Source organism: Protopterus annectens, chromosome 1.part1 (genome assembly GCF_019279795.1).
Source record: "Protopterus annectens isolate FY-2018-M chromosome 1.part1, PAN1.0, whole genome shotgun sequence".
In the NCBI taxonomy this organism is placed as follows: domain Eukaryota; kingdom Metazoa; phylum Chordata; order Ceratodontiformes; family Protopteridae; genus Protopterus; species Protopterus annectens.
Window position 1 is genome coordinate 1,523,669,929 of NC_056726.1, and position 20,701 is coordinate 1,523,690,629.

General features: G+C 41.3%; 1 protein-coding gene across 5 annotated transcripts in view; it reads left to right on the top strand.

The window, feature by feature from the left end:
- COL16A1 (collagen type XVI alpha 1 chain) overlaps positions 1-20,701 on the top strand; it is a 3,146,845-nt gene that overhangs the window by 2,165,462 nt on the left and 960,682 nt on the right. For all 5 annotated transcript variants that reach the window (XM_044082765.1, XM_044082783.1, XM_044082773.1 and 2 more), the window contains exons 36-37: positions 17,717-17,758; positions 20,437-20,472. In XM_044082765.1, the coding sequence (XP_043938700.1) occupies positions 17,717-17,758; positions 20,437-20,472 (78 nt within the window). The remainder of the gene's footprint in view (positions 1-17,716; positions 17,759-20,436; positions 20,473-20,701) is intronic.

Sequence of the window (20,701 nt, forward strand, 5' to 3'; positions counted from 1 at the left end):
AAGGGAGTCACTAGGGTGAGTTATGAGAAAGGAAAAGGGAGAGGAGTGGAAATGAAATGAAGGAGTCACTAGGGTGAGTTATGAGAAAGGAAAAAGGGAGAGAGTGGAAATGAAATGAAGGAGTCACTAGGGTGAGTTATGAGAAAGGAAAAGGAGAGAGGAGTGGAAATGAAATGAAGGGAGTCACTAGGGTGAGTTATGAGAAAGGAAAAGGAGAGGGAGTGGAAATGAAATGAAGGAGTCACTAGGGTGAGTTATGAGAAAGGAAAAAGGAGAGGGAGTGGAAATGAAATGAAGGAGTCACTAGGGTGAGTTATGAGAAAGGAAAAGGAGAGGAGTGGAAATGAAATGAAGGGAGTCACTAGGGTGAGTTATGAGAAAGGGAGAGGAGTGGAAATGAAATGAAGGAGTCACTAGGGTGAGTTATGAGAAAGGAAAAGGGAGAGTGGAAATGAAATGAAGGGAGTCACTAGGGTGAGTTATGAGAAAGGAAAAAGGGAGAGGGAGGAAATGAAATGAAGGAGTCACTAGGGTGAGTTATGAGAAAGGAAAAAGGAGGAGTGGAAATGAAATGAAGGAGTCACTAGGGTGAGTTATGAGAAAGGAAAAAGGAGAGGAGTGGAAATGAAATGAAGGAGTCACTAGGGTGAGTTATGAGAAAGGAAAAAGGGAGAGGGAGTGGAAATGAAATGAAGGAGTCACCAGGGTGAGTTATGAGAAAGGAAAAGGGAGGAGTGGAAATGAAATGAAGGAGTCACTAGGGTGAGTTATGAGAAAGGAAAAAGGGAGAGGAGTGGAAATGAAATGAAGGGAGTCACTAGGGTGAGTTATGAGAAAGGAAAAAGAGAGAGTGGAAATGAAATGAAGGGAGTCACTAGGGTGAGTTATGAGAAAGGAAAAAGGAGAGGAGTGGAAATGAAATGAAGGAGTCACTAGGGTGAGTTATGAGAAAGGAAAAGGGAGAGGAGTGGAAATGAAATGAAGGAGTCACTAGGGTGAGTTATGAGAAAGGAAAAAAGGAGAGGAGTGGAAATGAAATGAAGGAGTCACTAGGGTGAGTTATGAGAAAGGAAAAAGGAGAGGAGTGGAAATGAAATGAAGGAGTCACTAGGGTGAGTTATGAGAAAGGAAAAAGGGAGGGAGTGGAAATGAAATGAAGGAGTCACTAGGGTGAGTTATGAGAAAGGAAAAGGAGAGGGAGTGGAAATGAAATGAAGGAGTCACTAGGGTGAGTTATGAGAAAGGAAAAAGGAGAGGGAGGAAATGAAATGAAGGAGTCACTAGGGTCAGTTATGAGAAAGGAAAAGGGGAGAAGGAGTGGAAATGAAATGAAGGAAGTCACTAGGGTAAGTTATGAAAAAGGAAAAAGGAGAGGAGTGGAAATGAAATGAAGGAGTCACTAGGGTGAGTTATGAGAAAGGAAAAAGGAGAGGAGTGGAAATGAAATTAAGGGAGTCACTAGAGTGAGTTATGAGAGAAGAGGAAAGGTAGAGGAGGTGGAAATGAAATGAAGGGAGTCACTAGGGTGAGTTATGAGAAGGGAAAAATGGAGAGGGAGTTGAAATGAAATGAAGGGAGTCACTAAGGTGAGTTATGAGAAAGGAAAACAGGAGAGGGAGTGGAAATGAGATGAAGGGAGTCACTAGGGTGAATGAAAAGAAAGGAAAAAGGGGAAGGAGTGGGAATGAAATGAAGGGAGTCACTAGGGTGAATTATGAGAAAGAAAAAAGGGAGAGGGAGTGGGAATGAAATGAAGGGAGTCACCAGGGTGAGTTATGAGAAAGGAAAAGGGAGAGGAAGTGAAAATGAAATGGAGGGAGTGACTAGGGTCAGTTATGAGAAAGGAAAAGGGGAGAAGGAGTGGAAATGAAATGAAGGAGTCACTAGGGTGAGTTATGAGAAAGGAAAAAGGGAGAGGGAGTGAAAATGAAATGAAGGGAGTCACTAGGGTGAGTTATGAGAAAGGAAAAATGGACCGGGGAAAATTAAATGAAGGGAGTCACTAGGGTGAGAAATAAGAAAGGAAAAGAGAGAATGAGTGGAAATTATATGAAGGATTCACTAGTGTGAGTTATGAGAAAGGAAAATGGAGAGGGAGTGGAAATGAAATAAAGGGAGTCACTAGGGTGAGTTATGAGAAAGGAAAAAGGGAGAGGGAGTGGAAATGAAATGAAGGGAGTCACTAGGGTGAGTTATGAGAAAGGAAAAAGGGAGAGGGAGTGGAAATGAAATGAAAGGAGTCACTAGGGTGAGTTATGAGAAAGGAAAAAGGAGAGGGAGTGGAAATGAAATGAAGGGAGTCACTAGGGTGAGTTATGAGAAAGGAAAAAAGGAGAGGGAGTGGAAATGAAATGAAGGGAGTCACAAGGCTGAGTTTTGAGAAAGAAAAAGGAGAGGGAGTGGAAGTTAAATGAAGGGAGTCACTCGGGTGAGTTATGAGAAAGGAAAAAGGGAGAGGGAGTGAAATGAAATGAAGGAAGTCAGTAGGGTGAGTTATGAGAAAGGAAAAACGGAGGGTAAGTGGAAATTAAATGAATGGTGTCACCAGGGTGAGTTATGAGAAAGGAAAAAGGAAGAGGGAGTGGAAATTAAATGAAGGGAGTCACTAGGGTGAGTTATGAGAAAGGAAAAAGGGAGAGGGAGTGGAAATGAAATGAAGGGAGTCACTAGGGTGAGTTATGAGAAAGGAAAAAGGGAGTGGAAATGAAATGAAGAGTCACTAGGGTGAGTTATGAGAAAGGAAAAAGGGAGAGGAGTGGAAATAAAATGAAGGCAGTCACTAGGGTGAGTTATGAGAAAGGAAAAAGGAGAGGGAGTGGAAATGAAATGAAGGGAGTCACTAGGGTGAGTTATGAGAAAGGAAAAAGGGAGAGGGAGTGGAAATGAAATGAAGGGAGTCACTAGGGTGAGTTATGAGAAAGGAAAACAGGAGAGGGAGTGGAAATGAAATGAAGGGAGTCACTAGGGTGAGTTATGAGAAAGGAAAAAGGATTTAGGAGTGGAAATGAAATGAAGGGAGTCACTAGGGTGAGTTATAAGTGAGGAGGAAAAAAAGATGGGGGAGCAGAAATGTTATAATAACAACTATGAATGAAAAATTGTGCTGTGTTGCAATTTATATAAATTTAACTTCAGCATTTCAGTTCCATCTTTTTCATCTGAGGTGTTTTAGAGTCTATATGCTGATGACCTGAAATTGGGTAAACTGATTACATGTGTTACAGATAAGGCATGCCTGCAAAATAACTTGAATAAATTGACTATGTGGGCAGAGGATAATAATATGCTGATAAATACATCAAAAACTCTAATTGGCTAATGATAGTTATATAACTATATGTTGTTTAAAAAATATTTGTAAAGTCTTGGAAATCAGAAGTGTTGAAGTCATAAGTTATTGGTTACATTAGATACGAACTTGATTATGAAATAACAATATGGAAACCCTGTAAGAAAGCAAGCATGAGTAAACTGGAAAGAGTATAGTGGAAATATACCAAACATCAATCTCTATATGTTATTATGAAAGACTAAAGTATCTGAACTTGTACAGTGTGTCTTATAGATATCTAAGTAGAGATCATATGCAGGTATAAAGGGTATTTAGGGAAAACTACCTCTGGGAATGTTTGGGGTTATCAAAAGATACTAGAGAATCATCAGATAACCTGTGTAGAAGATTCTATAGGAATGAGAAGTGTACTAACTGGTTCTCTGATAGAATAGCTGATGCATGGAACAGACTACCAAACTACATTAAAGCAAGTACTAGTTTAAATATTTTTAAGAATAGCCAGGACACTTATTATGGGAACAAGTGTTTTGGTATATTGGCAGGCTAGAAGGGCATATATTTTCAAATATATATATATATATATATATATACATATATATATATATATATATATATATATATATATATATATAGATAGCAAATGGATCTGCTCCTGTATCGATCGTGGCTAATCTCTCCCATATGTCTTCTTATCTAACCTTGAGGCTATACTTTTGTTGCTTTGCATCCCCTTCCTCTAACTCTTTTCTCCTCTTTCTCTAGTTATACAATTCTATTTTTTTCTCTTAAATAACTTTTATGTAATAGAAACATGATTGTCTCCATGAACAAATTTGCATGATGTGTTTTATTTGTCTTTGTTTACTATGAATTATTCTCATATTTGTTATTGCTGTTCCTAAGATGCTAATTGTATGTTGCATTTCTCTTATCACATCAATGTATTTATGCCTTTATATAATACCTATGTAAATTGTAATTCTGGAGCTCTTCTCCTGGGCCTCTCCTGAAAATGGGCTCTCACCCTGTCTGACTTTCCTGGTTAACAAATGTAAAAATAAAAAAATAAATAAAAATGAATGCCCTTGTTTGAAATATTTCTATGTCTGTATTATGGGCCTGATGAGGGAAAAGCAGATATAGCTGACAACTTCCTTCGATCTGGAAGAAATACCCTTGGTGGTTAGTCTGGCTTCGTAAATAGATTTCCTAACAGCAGAGGATACTTGATGATGAAAGGCTAATTTGCTGTCAAAGTACTAAGTTAATTTGTAGAAAGGGGTCTGTATTTTAGAACACTAGGATGGACAATGAGTCAAAATACCAGAGTTACAACTGTATATGTACAGTATCAATAAATGAAAGGCACAAAGGTCAGTTAAAAGCGAGCAGCAACTAATAAATATGTGAAGTTGTAACTACCAACTTGCCTTGGTGTCACAACAAAAGTTTAGTGTAAGTGATTTGGATCAGGTGCTACAAAACCTTAATACAAATGGTTTAGCCCAGGCGCTGCCACAACAGTTTAGTACAGTGATGACACAATCAGCAGTGGACATCTACGACTAAACTCAGGCTCAGAATGCTTGCAGCAGACAGCAAATGAGGAGTGCAAAACACAATAAAGGCAACTACAATAAGTAATATGGTTTTTGAAATCATAAGATCAATAAATACAGATCACAAGAAAGAGACAGACATTCTGTATTGACTTTAACTTCACTGAGGGCTGTGTGAAGTACCTGTGATCACTAAGCTTGGTAAGATAGCATTGGTCACTAACCTTGGTAAGGTATGTATCTTCACTAATCTTGATAAGGTACCAGTTGCCATTAAGATTGATAAACTACCAATGATCACTAAGCTTGGTAAGGTAGCAATGGTCACTAACCTTGGTAAGGTATCTATGGTCATTAAGATTGATAAACTACCAATGATCACTAAGCTTGGTAAGGTACCAGTTGTCAGTAAGCTCGGTAAGGTATCTATGGTAGGTTTACATAGTAAATAGTAAGTCAGTCATCACTGGGTCAGTAATTAGTAGTCCTAGGCTCTATAGGGTAATGATACACACCCTGCTAGTTTCACGGGTTCACTAGTTCAAAAACTCATATGTTTGAGGTTCATAGTAATGATACTCACCCTGCTAGTTCCACGGGTTCACTAATTAAAAACTTGTATGTCTGAGGTTCATAGGTTCAGAAGTTCACAGGCTGATAGGTTCACAGGGCCATCTCTTTATAGGTTTAGCAGTTGGCAAGGGATTAAGGCAATGGTCTGTTAATGACCTACTTCCTGTGCCACAGGGATTAATTCCCTCAGCTCTCATTCCCCTACTGTGTGACACTGAACAAGTCACTCCATCAAATGGGAATTTAGGCTCGGGTTATTAATGGCCTCCTAGTCTGCAGGCCTAGTAACTACCAATGAAACTATGAATCTGTTGTAGGCTTACCCAGTCATGCCACTGAAGGATAACTCATGAAGATGCGAATATGATTGTAAGAGGCAGAGTTTATTTGGGAGTTTTATCTAGAAAATGTTCAGCTTCAATTATAATAGAAGGAAGAGAAATAGGGAGACTTTTAAGGAAAGGGAGGAAAAGACGAGGCATCATGGAATATGAGGATAGTGTTTATATACCATAATCAGAAAATTGTGTTGCTCCTTGCTAGTCTTGAACCTCTGGACCTTTGACTAATAGCTGAATTCACTAACTAGTTGCATTATAGTGACATTTAAGGTGTCAGTAATCACTGGACTGATTAATGTAGTGACAAGAAAAGAGAGTGGTAAATTCCTGATGTTCACCAGGCTAGGTAAGGCACCACAGACTCGTATAAAAGACTGACTACCCAAAATATAAAAAATAATGTGAATTGTGGCCTAGTTATATGAATCATATAATCCCCTAAACAGGAGGGTTATGCAGGAGTTAAGGGCCGATATGAAGCACCTTGATTGACAACCCTTCCTCCATTATGTACATCGCTACTGCATTTATGTGAAGAGTATACTAGATACACTTAAATTATATGAGACAGGTTGAGGTATATAATTCTTGAGTACAAACTCTGGTGGCATATGCCAGAAAATCATAGAGTACAGGCCATCGGTTAACGATCCACCAAAAATGGGGTTACTCTTACAACAGTCTTATCAGTGCAGACATTTCTCCTAATCACAGCTTCTACACCGGATACAAGTACTGGCTGTGTAGCTACCCTCTACCCAATGCTTGTCCTGTCAGTGGTCACAACTGATTCCATACTTGTCTGTCTAATGTGAGTGGCCACACCTGATCCCATACCTGTCTGTCTACTGTCAGTGGCCACACCTGATCCCATACCTGTCTGTCTAACGTCAGTGGTCACACCTGATCCCATACCTGTCTATCTAATGTGAGTGGTCACACCTGATCCTATACCTGTCTGTCTAATGTCAGTGGTCACACCTGATCCCATACCTGTCTGTCTAATGTCAGTGGTCACACATGATCCCATACCTATCTAATGTGAGTGGTCGCACATGATCCCATACCTGTCTGTCTAATGTGAGTGGCCACACACAATCCCATACCTGTCTATCTAATGTGAGTGGCCACACACAATCCCATACCTGTCTATCTAATGTGAGTGGTCACACATGATCCCATACTTGTCTGTCTAATGTGAGTGGCCACACACGATCCCATACCTGTCTATCTAATGTGAGTGGCCACACACGATCCCATACCTGTCTATCTAATGTGAGTGGTCACACATGATCCCATACCTGTCTGTCTAATGTAAGATTTGATGTGTTTGGTGAAAGATGATCCCATACCTGTCTATCTAATGTGAGTGGTCACACATGATCCCATACCTGTCTGTCTAATGTGAGTGGCCACACATGATCCCATACCTGTCTATCTAATGTGAGTGGTCACACATGATCCCATACCTGTCTGTCTAATGTGAGTGGTCACACATGATCCCATACCTGTCTGTCTAATGAGATGTAGTAAAGTTTATGTAGAAGAACTACACCTTATAGGTGTCATGCAGAGTGTTACCACCCAGGGTAGACTTCGCTCTTCAGTGTACACACCTTGCTGTACTGACTCTTTCAGTCTGTGTGGATGTTCAATGTGTTCATCTGTAGGTGTATTTCAGGTAACGCAGACATCCTGAGCATCTATGCTGTAACACGAAATATGACTGCAGTATCTGATCCACAGGTATGTATTCTGTACTAATTATACACTAATATGTGGACATACTATTGTGTTATTTTTTTATTTATTTTTATTTTTATTTTACATTTGTTGACCGGGCTAGTCTAGCTGGATACATGTCCATTTTCAGTAGAGGCCCGGGGAGAAAAGCTCCATGTTGAGTACAACAAGCCATTAACGAATGATATACAGAATAACAATATACAATAAAAGAACACCAAATTAAGTACAATCATAAAAAGTATACAGAAGAATACAGCAAAATGATTTTTTTTTTTTTTTTTTTTTTTTTTTTAAGTATTAGGCATGGCCAGAGCAATAAGCATTAATGAGCTATCGGTATCTATGTGAAGACTTCAGTAGAAAGTTATATCCTGAGCAGAGTTAGAAGAGAAGGTTATTTAAAGCAGGAGGTTGTAGGTGGGAGGAAGCAGCAGTTAGTCAGGGATAGAACAGGAACATAACCAGTGAGTCATGAGATGAAGCTTAAGCTTCTTTTTGAAAAGAGCATGAGAGCAGAGAGTTGTAAGTTCAGAGGGTAGAGCATTCCAAAGCTTACCAATGGAATTGCAGAAGAGGGAGTCTCCTGCCAAATCATTGGATCTGCAGGTGCTAATCTGAAGTTTGTTAGAAGAGCGTAGGTTTTTCGGATTTTGGTAGAGGGTAAGGAGGCTTGCAAGAATAGGAGTATTGGAGGATTGGTGTAGGGTTTTGTGGGCAATAGTAAGCTGAGAGAAGTGGAGATGGTGTAGAAACTCTAACCAGTCAAGTTGTTTAAGATTTAGACAGTGATGAGTTCGAAAAGAAGAGGCAGCAACAAATCTGGCAGTATTATTATAGGATACAGTCAGCTTGTTAATGTTGGCTTTAGAAAGGTTTGTATAAATGGGTGAGGCATAGAGTAATGTAGAGATTAGATGTGTTCTGGCTATAGCAGTCCTGGCTGTTGGAGTAAGAAAGGGTTTGATTCTATAGAGGGATCCAAGTTTCTTGTTGATCGTTTTTATTGTACTGTTAATATGTGTGTCAAAGTTGAGGTTGTTGTCTATAGTTATTCCTAGGAGTTTGGTAGTGAGGTCTGGAGAGATAACCGTACCATCGTTAGATGTAAGTGTAAAATGGATGGGGGTGGACTTATAGGTTGGAGAGAAGAGTAGAAATTTAGTTTTTTTTTGGATTTAGAAGGAGGCAATGTTTTGTAAACCATTGTTCAACAGTATTAAATGCATTCTGGGTGATGTTCTGCAGGTCGGTTTGAGAAGTAGCTGAGCAGATAATAGTGGAGTCATCAGCATACTGAATGCAGGTAGAATGTGGAATTGCTGACTGAAGATCATTAATATAGATGGAAAATAGGAGAGGGCCTACTATGGAGCCCTGAGGGACACCCAGGGATATAAGTAAGAGATTAGAAAGATTATTGTGCCAAAGTACTGCTTGTTTTCTGTTATTGAGGTAAGATTTAAACCAGTTGATGGCTAATGGGTCTAGCAAAAGTGATTTCATAATATGCAAGAGCAGCTGATGATGAACCATGTCAAAGGCTTTGGATAAATCAACGAAAACTGCAGAGGAAAGAAGGCCATTGTTACGTTTATTGTTAATACAATCTGTAAATGATAGCAGGGCCGTGGTGGTACTGTGGTAGGGTCTAAAAACGTGTTGACAGTTTGCCAATAGTTTATTTTGGAGAAGGTGGTTTAGAAGTTGCTTCTGGATACATTTTTCCATATTTTGGCCAGAGGAGATAGTAAGGCTATTGGACGAAAGTTAGAGTAGTCACTAGAGTTCCCACCTTTGTGTAGAGGAATAATGTAAGAAATTTTCCAGATGGATGGGATGTATCCTTCACTGATGGTTCTATTAATAAGAATGGATATGGGGTAGGCAATGGGTCTGGCATCAATTTGAAGGTATTCTGCTGGGAGTTGGTCAGCAGAAGGGGTGGAAGGTTTCAGTTTTAGTAGAAGAGAGCATATAGTAGAAGTAGGCACTGGTTGAAATTGAAAGGATGGAGGAGGATTTAAAGGTGAGTTAGGCAGATTTGATGTGTTTGGTGAAAGATGGCTAGCAAGAGATTGGATGGTGTTGGTAAAGAATGAATTAAAGGAGTTGGCAGTTTGAATGGGATTATCTGGGTTAGAGCCTAGAGGGTTAGGGGAGGTAGACTGACCTGGGTTCAGAAGTTTGTTAATGCTGTTCCAAAACATTTGAGGCTTATTAAGATGGGTTTGCTGTATTTGGAGGTAATAGTTCTTTTTATCTAGCACTATGGCTGTTTTAGTATTATTTCTTAGTTGTTTAAAAATTAAATGATCTAATGCGTTTTTAGTAGCACACCATTTAGCCCAGGCTTTGTTTCTCTGATGGATGTTATGCCTGGTAGTATTTGAGAGCCAGGGTGCTGGTTTAGCTTTGCATCTAATAGAGCGTAATGGGGCATGGTGGTTCAGGATGGATAAGAAAGTGGTATTAAAATAGGCTACTGCTTCATCAAGTGGAAGATGTTTTAGTGGAGACCAGTTACATTGTTTAAGTTCTGTCAGAAATAGATCATGGTTAAATTGTTTTTTGCAGCGAACAGTCCTGGCAATGTTGGAATGAGTGGGGTTGGTTTTAGATCTGATAAAGTAGGTTAGGGAGTGGTCACTTAGATCATCTGGGAGGATCCCTACATTGTAGGTTTGAAGAGGGTTATTAGTAAGTATCCAGTCCAAGGTAGTTTCTTTGTTGGTGGGTTTGTGAGTTCTAGTAGAGGAGTTAATGGTTTGAGTAAAGCCATATAAGTTAATATGGGTGGAAGGGTTACTACTGTTACAGGACACCCAGTCAATATTAAAGTCTCCTAAGATTATTGTTTCATGTGGGAGGTTAATAGAACACCAATTTAGGATATTTTTGAGGGTATTAATATTATTTCCTGGTGGTAGGTATAAACAGATGACATTAATAGCTTTATTAGGGTTGACCTGGAGTTTAATGATAAGTAATTCAGCTGAATTGTCTAAAGGTGGGTTAAGATCTATGGTGCTGATTTGTAGATGTTCATCGTGCATACAGCTGCAGTAATTACAGCTGGGTTCTCTGCCGTCAGGCGGGTCCTCGGTCGGCCGAATTCCAAAGTCTAGGTCCGGCGTCGGTTGTTGTTGCTTTCTTTCCTGACGTCAGTGCGACAGGGGTATATAAGACACAGCGGACGCCATTTTCTTCAGTCTTTTTTGCCGCGCGGTGCCCGAAGCAGTAGCAGTTCGCAAGTGCCGGTCGGCCAGCTCCTGAAATTACGAAAATTTGGAAACTGAAGTCTTCTTTAAAGCTAAGTACCCCATTGGGGAAACTTTTCTTGCCTCAGACTGATGTCAGACAAAGTTAACAATTGTATTTCTTGTGGGAAGCAAATACCGCATAAGGATTTCCATTCCCTCTGTATACCTTGTTTAGGCCCAGACCACGGCGTCTCGGGCTGTCGCTTTTGCGCTACTTTCAATAAACTCACTATTAGGCATCGGGCGGAGTTCGCCCAGCACTTTTTTGGTAAAGCTTTTGATTATAAAATGTTGTCAGAGACTCCGACTACCGTTTTGTCCAAAAAATGCAAAGACAAAGACCGACTCGCGAGGTCCGCGGTCTCCACCGACACCACGCCAAAACTGGCTACACGTGGTCCGGTTCTCAGCGAGGCACCTACGCAGCCCCTGACTACCGACGACACTTCTCTGGCGGTGTCTTCTGTAACCGAGACCGCCGGTGCCTCGGCCCATACCCAGACTACAGCTACCGAAGCCACTGTGAGTGTTGAGCCTCCTAATGTGGACAGGTCCACTTCCACCCATGGTGTCTTTAGACCTTCAACTTCCTTTTCCATAAAGGCCTTTACTAAGTCCAAATCAGCCATGCAGCCCAAGAGGCCTGTTGCACACGGCCCATCTCTAGGCCCCATGCCTAAAAAGTAGATGCTAAAAATGGCTGAGGATTTAATTACTCTTATCAGGGGTTCCCAACCCCCTCCGGACAAGAGACCCAGAGTGGAGGAAGATTCTCCCTCTTCTGACCAGGGCTCCATTATTTCAGAACATTCTGATGAAGAGGAACACTCATACTCCCCTTTTGAAGATTCTGATGCAGAGCAGTCCATTCCTTTTGTATCTCCCCCAGAGGATTTTTCCTGTGGGGAAACCTTGCATACCTTGAGGGAACACTTCCATTGGGAAGACCAAGACTTTCCTGATTCCAAGAAAAGACTAAGGTAATTTCTTTGGCTACCTCAGCACAGACCTCTGGCGATACTTCCTGTCTTGGACATACTTGATGATGTTTACTCGGAGGCTTGCCTTAATCCGGATTCCCTGCTTCCTGCCCCAGTCAAGCCTGATAGGTACTACAGAGTTCCTAACTCTCACCAATTTCTTTACAAAAGCCATAATGCTGACCCTGAAACCATTTCTCAAGGCCCCAAGGGAATGAAGGCCTCTACTGCTAAGAATCCACTACCTTCCGAAAGAGAGTCTAGATCCTTAGAAAGGTGGGGAAAAAAGGTATATACCTCGGCCACCCTAGTCATGAGGGCCTTAAATTGTCAGTTCCATATGCTTAAATATCAGCAGTTTCTGTTATCACAATTAAGGAATGAAATGTCACAACCTGAACAACCAGATTTGAAGGAGTTGCAGGATATGATGCATAGTGCAGAACAAGTGGGTAAACACACCTTACAATGTGGCTATGATGCTCTAGAAACCTCAAGTAGAGCTGCTGTTACAGGATCAGTCATTCGTAGACATGCCTGGCTTAGGGAACAAACCTTGCCTGATCATGTTAAATCTAAACTACTAGATGCTCCTTTACAAAAGGATGTATTATTTGGTACTAATGCTGAGGGGATACTACGGAAAATGGAAGAAAAAGCTAAATCTATGCAAACTGTCAAAGCTTTTCTATAGGTTCAACCACCACGTTTTAGCAGAAATTGGCCTTCAAAAAACTGGTCCTTTCCAGCCACGGGCAAGCCCCAAAGAGGTCGATACAGGCGCACAAGGGGCAGAGGACAACCTCAAGGATCATATAGAGGCAGACAATGGCAAACTCCAGCACCAAGAGGTGGCGAAGACAGTGCACAACAATACAGGAAACAAACCCAATGACTTTCCCCTTTTCATGCCAAGCAAGTCTCAGCTGGCAGCACCCTTGGGAGGAAAGCTGGCATTGTTTACAAGAAATTGGCATATTATCACAACAGACAAATGGATCCTGGACATTATAAACAGAGGCTACAGATTTCATTTTCACACTCTTCCAAAAATGAGAGGCATGCCGAACCTGCCACACAATCAAAGGGCAGAGGCTCAAATACAAATTTCAAAGCTCATGGACATGAAAGCTATTCAAGAGGTACCTACTCACGAACAAGGTCAAGGTTTTTATTCCAGACTATTCCTGGTACCAAGGAAAGGAACCGACTGGAGACCCATTTTGGACTTATCCATCCTAAACACATCTTTACTCATACCAAAATTCAAGATGCTCACCTTACAGCAGCTTCTTCCCATGCTGGGCAAGGAGTCTTGGCTGATAACATTGGACCTCAAGGAGGCATACCTGCATGTCCCAATCAGACAAAGCTGCAGAAGATACCTCAGATTTCTTGCAGGTTCAATCCACTATCAATTCTCTGCATTGCCCTTTGGCTTATCTACTGCACCCAGAGTATTCACGAAATGCCTGGCATCAGTAATTGCCTACTGCACACTTCAAGGGATACAAATATACCCTTATTTGGATGATTGCCTGATCCAAGCGGACAGCAAACACATACTTCTGGAACATCTGGCTTATGTAACACGGTTATTGAATTCTCTGGGATACACAGTCAACAAAGAGAAATCCAGGCTAACACCATCTCAGAAAATATCTTTCCTGGGTGCCAACTTGGACACAAACACCCAGATGGCCTATCTTACGCCAGAGAAACAGGGGCAACTAACTCAGTACTTCAAAATACTAGCAAAATGTACCAGGATAACTGCAAGGAAAATCCTGCAGGCTCTGGGCTTCATGGCATCTTGCATTCTTCTAATCCCATGTGCAAAGTTGCATATGAGGAAACTTCAATGGTACCTAAAAACCTATGGTCTCAACACAGCCACAGTTTGGAAACAATAATACCAATAATCCCATGTTTGCAAAAGGAATTTCTATGGTGGGCCCAAGCATGCCAAACAAACACAGGTATACCATTCTGCAAGCCTCAAGCAAATCAAGTCATCACAACAGACGCCTCAGACTACGCCTGGGGGGCACACATGACAGACAGGTGCATTCAGGGCAAATGGTCCCAAAAAGAAAAGCACCTTCACATCAATCAAAAGGAAATGCTAGCAGTGATAAATGCAATTACAGCTTTCAAGGACCTCCTGCATCTATGGCAATTATTGATAAGAACAGACAACACCACAGTAATGTGGTACATAAACAAACAAGAAGGAACACATTCATACCCCCTGTGCAGGCTAGCCATGTCACTATGGAAATTGGCTCTGGAATGGCAAATCGAACTTCAAGCACAGTACCTACCAGGATTGGAAAACACGCTGGCAGACAATCTAAGCAGAAATATGACAGACCCACACGAATGGAAGTTGTATCCTCAAGTGTTTACAAAGATAATCCAAGTGTGGGGAAGGCCAGGCATAGATCTCTTTGCCTCCCACAGGAATCATCAATTGACAAAGTTCTGCTCAAAGACCTTCCATCCAAAGGCCTGGAGAGTGGACGCCCTTTCTTTCAGTTGGGCAGCATGGACAGTTTACGCCTTCCCACCTTTGCCTCTTCTACCCAAGGTGCTCGTGAAAGCAAGAGCAGACAGACCGAAGATGATACTGATTGCTCCAGACTGGCCAAGACAACACTGGTACCCACTCCTGAGGAGCCTAACACATACTCCTCCCTGGACCCTACCTCTAATGCCTCTTTTACTGACTCAGCACAGCTACAAAACTCTTCACAGTCAGCTGAAAATGCTCAATCTGGCTGCATGGAAAATTCCTTAGCACCACAACAGACCCTACTCTCCAAAGAGGTGCAGGATGTCATTTTGGAGGCCAGAAGGCCATCTACTAGAAAGGCTTACTCCGCAAAATGGAAACGGTTTTGCGCTTGGAATGGGAAAAAAGGACAGGATCCTAGAAAACTGAATTTGCCTCAGATATTACAGTATCTAGCTGAGCAGTTGAACAGTGGACTTTCATTTTCCTCTATCAAAATTCATGCCTCAACCATTTCTGCAGAATACAACACTGATCCACCCTTATTCTCTCATCCACTCTTAAGACAGTTCCTCAGAGGGGCTAAGAATATAAGACCTCCAAGGAAACAACCAATACCAGCCTGGGATCTTAATTACATTCTAGAAAAATTAACATTGCCTCCCTTTGAACCAGCTGCCTCAACAGATTTGCAATATTTGTCCTGGAAAACAGCTTTCCTTCTGGCCATTACCTCAGCTCGTAGGGTTTTGGAACTACAAGCCCTCATGGCTGTGCAGCCCTTTCTCATCTTCCATCAGGACAGGGTTTCCCTATGAACCAATCCGTCATTTATGCCTAAGGTAGTATCCAGGGTAGCTTTAAATCAGGCCATACACTTACCTACCTTTTACCCCAATCCGCAAAACAAAGGGGAAAGGCTGTTACATTCCTTAGACATCCATAGACAGCTACGTTACTATTTGGACCGAACAAAGCCTTTCAGGAAATCAGAACAACTCTTTGTGTCCTATGCTGTAGGAGCTCAAGGGAAGCCAATTTCCAAACAGACAATTTCAAAATGGATAGGCCACTGCATACAGTTTTGTTACTCCTTTCATGGCAAACCTGTTCCTACAGGCATCAGATCCCACTCCACAAGGGCCACAGCTACCTCTACAGCCTTCCTCAGAGGAGTCCCTACCAAAGATATTTTGGAGGCAGCCACTTGGAGTTCTGTGCATACCTTCACAAAACACTACCACCTGCCTTTATACTCCAAAACTAGAGCAGGCTTTGCCACTGCTGTGTTGCAGGGCATTCTGGCTCCTCCCAGTTCCACCTAGTGCCTACCACCCTGTGTGTAGCTTTGGGATTCTACCCATCTGTGATTACTGCAGCTGTATGCACGATGAACATAGTACAGTTTTGTACCTACCATAAATGTAGATGTTCGAGTGCTAATACAGCTGCAGTACAGGTTTCCCTCCCTCCTTCTCCTCTTGGTAAAGGCCTGGTGGCTAACATCTCCTCATACAACCTGATTGGGTTATCCTTCTATGGTGTATTTGCTTGCAACTACTGATTTTTGATTATATTGCATTGCACGATTATATATAATTTATGTATTGCCTTCCTTCTGGGGGCACCTGACATCTGGGGCAAGAAAGACTGAAAAAAATGGCGTCGGCTGTGTCTTATATACCCCTGCTGCACTGACATCAGGAAAGAAAGTGACAACAACTGACGCCGGACCTAGACTTTGGAATTCGGCCGACCGAGGACCCGCCTGACGGCAGAGAACCCATATGTAATTACTGCAGCTGTATTAGCACTCGAACATCTACATTTATGGTAGGTACAAAACTGTACTTTTGGTTTTATAGAGGATTGCGACCCTTCCTCCCTTTTTGGCAGTACGGTCTCTTCTGATGATATTATAACCAGGAGGGGTAACTTCATTATCATTGACTGCGGGTTTTAGCCAAGTTTCAGATGGGCAAAGGATATCAAAGCGGTGGACATCTAGGAGGGCATGGAGGTGTGGGATTTTATTATTAACGCTGCGTATATTAAGATGTGCTGTAAGGAGGGAGTTTGCAGTTATGGGGGTACTGGCAATTAAAGTACATTTACCAGTGGTGTAGGTATGGTTAGGACCAGGGTTAGGATGTATGTCACCATCTAGTAGGGAATGAAGGTATGTGATATGTTTGTGGTAAAGTAACTTATAATAGTAGTACGGTAGGTTTTTATTATTGGGATTGTTATATTTAATTGGTGCTAGTCTGTGATATTTGGGAAGCGTATAGTTGGGTGTGGATGTAATGTTAAGAGAGATTGCAGTAATGGCTAGAGGTAGTGTAGAAGTATGTTTAGAGGGAAAGAGGGTGGAGGCATAGAGTGGTTGTTCATAAGAGGTTAAAAGATAGGTAGTAAAAAGAGAAGGAAGTAGTGTGAGGAAGAGAAGTAGTTGAATATAGAGTTGGAAGTGGGATGTTGGCATTGTGGAGTTAATGTAAAGGGATAGAGTGAGTGGTGTGGGAGGTGATTTGGTGTGGTGATGTCTGTGGAGATGGGTGTGAATGAGGGAGTTAATTAGAGGTGGGTGTGACTAATTATATAGTGATGTGTAAGGTGTGGTGTGATAATGATGTGAGCACTGGTATTGGTGCAGTGATAGAGGGGGTGTGGTCTTGGTGGAATAAGTGTACGAGTAGTTGGGGTGGGTGGGAATAGGGGGCAGGGTAGGGGAGCGGAGTGAGCCCGCAGGGCAAACGGAGTGGGATGAGACAAGGAGTCCTGTGTCAAGAGAGACAATCAGTGAGATAGAGAGGTAACAGGTGAGTATCAGACGATAAGAGTAGCAGGGAGGTGAGAGGCTTAGCAGTGGGAGATTTAAGATGCTTCGAAGGGAGAGTAGAGATAAGAGACACTTAAGGGCACAGTAAGATGGGAAGAGATCCCATACAATTATTGTTTTATTACTTTTAATATTGCATGGGCAGTGCATATCAATGCACTATACTGTAGTATTGACTGTATTACCATGCAGAGATATTGTAATAGTATAAAAACAGTGTCCCTGTGTGGTATTAAAGTTGATGCACATTTCATTTTATATCCCTCAGATCACGTCTAGCTGCTTGAATTTATTTTATAGCATTTGCAGCCCTATTATTTCTTTAGTAAATCAGAAATGTAACTATCGGTAGTAGTAGAGTTCTGAAACTCTGACATAAAAATGCTACTGCATTCTCTGTCTGCTTCAGAATAAGGATACACACAGATGCCATTTGATAGACATTAATTCCATTTTTTTTTCAAAAATTAGTAACCACTGCAAGCCAGGCCGGAATAAATATTGTAATTACTATGTCACTTAATGGTTAGTTACATATGCACTTGAATGTAGTGGAAACTGTGTAAGTTATTATACTGAGGCTTTTTTTAATATTTTTTTTCCAGGGAGAACCAGGACCTCCAGGAAGAGGCCTGCCTGGACCAGAGGTAAGTTTGCTACACCTGAGGATTAGAGAGATGAAATACTGAAAAGAACTTTATTCTTGTCCTTTCAGCACAAGTAGTATGTGTGATTGCACAGCAGAATCAAAACCTTCTGTTGCTTTGCAGAGGGAAACTGTTGATGGTAGGCAAAAATGTAACCAAACAGAGCACCAAAATGCATACTGTATGTAGCACAAACAGGAAAGACAGCTCTCATATCAAAAATGACCATAGAATAGACACCCACATCAGAAATGTATCTTTTTCTGTATTCATTTATCAGGCAGATCCCTAAACACAAGTGATACTCTCAGAGGTAGTATAGAAACACTAGTTTGTTAAATAACTTGCTCAGTTACACAGTATGAAAATGCAGACTGCAGGCTGAATAAACCAAATTGTGGGCAAACACACCTGCTATTCTACCTGGTATGACATCTGCTTGGCATGTAACAAAGCATCTGGTCTATTTCTTTTTGAAAGTGTGTGCCTGAAATGTACTACTGGGTAGGCTAACTGCATACCATTATGTACCATATCAAAACATTTTTTTTTTCGCGGATATTTTTTATATTAGGGGTTTGTTGAGTTAGTTTAAGTTGGGGAAGGGAATAAACATATTTTCTAGTTTTGCACAATCAGCGAGGATTTGTTCCATGGTAGTCTGATTTTAGATCTAAGTTTAGCAGTGACAAAGCTCACATTTGGTTTGTTAATACAGCAGTGATTATATTCCATCTTCATCTTTTCCTACACTGGGATAGCATTAGTACACTGAAGCAGTTGCTCATCTGGGTTAGTTTATTACACCAAACAGGCTCGTTGGATCATGTTCAGACACTGGGATAGCATTAGTCCACTGAAGCAGTCACTCATCTAGGTTAGCTTATTACACCAAACAGGCTCATTGGACCATTCAGAAGTGAAGTGCTTAGTTAGTTAGTTAGTTAGTTAGTTAGTTAGTTAGTTAGTTAGTTGGTTAACTTGGTAAATGGATGGTCAGTTGAATCTTTTTACCCATAAAGTAAGCACTCCTTTCTGGTTATAAGGGCTGTAACAGGACAGAGCAACCTGTTGTCACTGCTTAGCCTGGGATTCACATACCTAACAAATGACTTCATGTTCAGAATACCTTTGCTATCACCTTCAGAGATACATGCATTGCACGATAGATGTCACCTTTACAACTGTCTTATACATAAGATGTCACTTTTGGAACTACAACAGGTTTTACCAAGGATTTTCATGTAAAGGTCTCCATTCTTGTTTTATAAACTGCTGAATCCTGCAGCATCCCCCCACTGCCATCTTAGCTTGTGAGCCTGCTGCTTGCACTTTACTGAGGTACTGCCTCAGTGAAGCCCCCACCATGACAGAATATCTTCATGGCCATCTTAACCAGTAGTAGACTGTCCTACCTTCCACCCTTCCTAAATTTTTCCTAACCAATTATACCTCTGAGGTATGATCCATACCTTTATGGGTAATTTGCAGGTAGAACAGAATAAGGGACCTCCCCCACTGTTTGAGGGCAGACTAAGGATATGGGGATCATCCCAATGTTTTTAGGAATGGGTTGTAGAGAATCATCTCTTTTTAGATATAAGCTCTGAGGGAGCACCTCTACATTTGCACATAAGGAACCACCTCTCCATTTACAGATAATGGATCTGAGGGACCACCTGTCCATTTACACATATTGGCTCTGAGGGAGCACCTCTCCATTTACAGATATGGGCTCTGAGGGGCTCTGAGGGACTTTCTCTCCATTTACAGATATGGGCTCTAAGGGACCATTTCTCTATATGTACAGGTATGGGATCTGAGGGAGCACTTCTCCATTTACAGCTATTGGCTCTAAGCGACTACCTCTCCATTTACAGATAATGGATCTGAGGGACCACCTGTCCATTTACACATGTTGGCTCTGAGGGAGCACCTCTCCATTTACAGATATGGGCTCTGAGGGGCTCTGAGGGACCTCCTCTCCATTTACAGATATGGGCTCTAAGGGACCACTTCTCTCTCTCTATATATATATATACAGGTATGGGATCTGAGGGAGCACTTCTCCATTTACAGATATGGGCTGTAAGGGAGCACCTCTCCATTTACAGATATGGGCTCTGAGGGGCTCTGAGGGACTTCCTCTCCATTTACAGCTATGGGCTCTAAGCGACTACCTATCCATTTACAGATATACCTCTGAAAAGAGAAAATAAGGAATGAGTGATATGACTGGACAGAATAAGGAACTGAGAGCTGACCTGTCTGTTTATAGTTCAGATCTTGAGCATGCCAGTAGTGAATATTTCTCCATCGTCCTGCTAGCAAACCTCCTTGATGACTTACAGTCAGCAGCTAGAGTTCGGAAAGTGTCACAAACAGATATTGTTGAATATCATATTGTTTTGATAAGTATTTATGTAACCAACTTTGTAGTTTCATCAGTCATGAACATGTAAAAGGTTTATTGTTTTAACTCCCACACCTGTCAATGCAATACACAGACATAGACACACTAACACACTGCATCATAATCAACTGGTTTTCTTCACTGATTAGAAAGTCATTTTTTATATTTGCAGCCAACTGCTCCCTAATAATTTAAAGCAAGCTATACTGAGGTCCAGATATTTTTAATTCTTGGAAACTAAAGATTAACTTCTTTTTATATTTAGGGAGAAACTGGCCCACAAGGACCCCATGGAAAACAAGTAAGTATTTTCAGGTTGCATTTCTGTTTCATCTTGTTGTACTGCCTGCCACATTTGACACTGAATGTCATATTAAAATACATCCTCCTCTGTGCACTGCCCAGCCCACATTACTGATTCAAAAGAACTACCAGATGTAACAGTAATCTACTTGTGTGAATGCCATGTACATCTGTTAGCCTACAAGTAACATTTGCTTACAAAATTAGAAAAATGAAACATGATATTT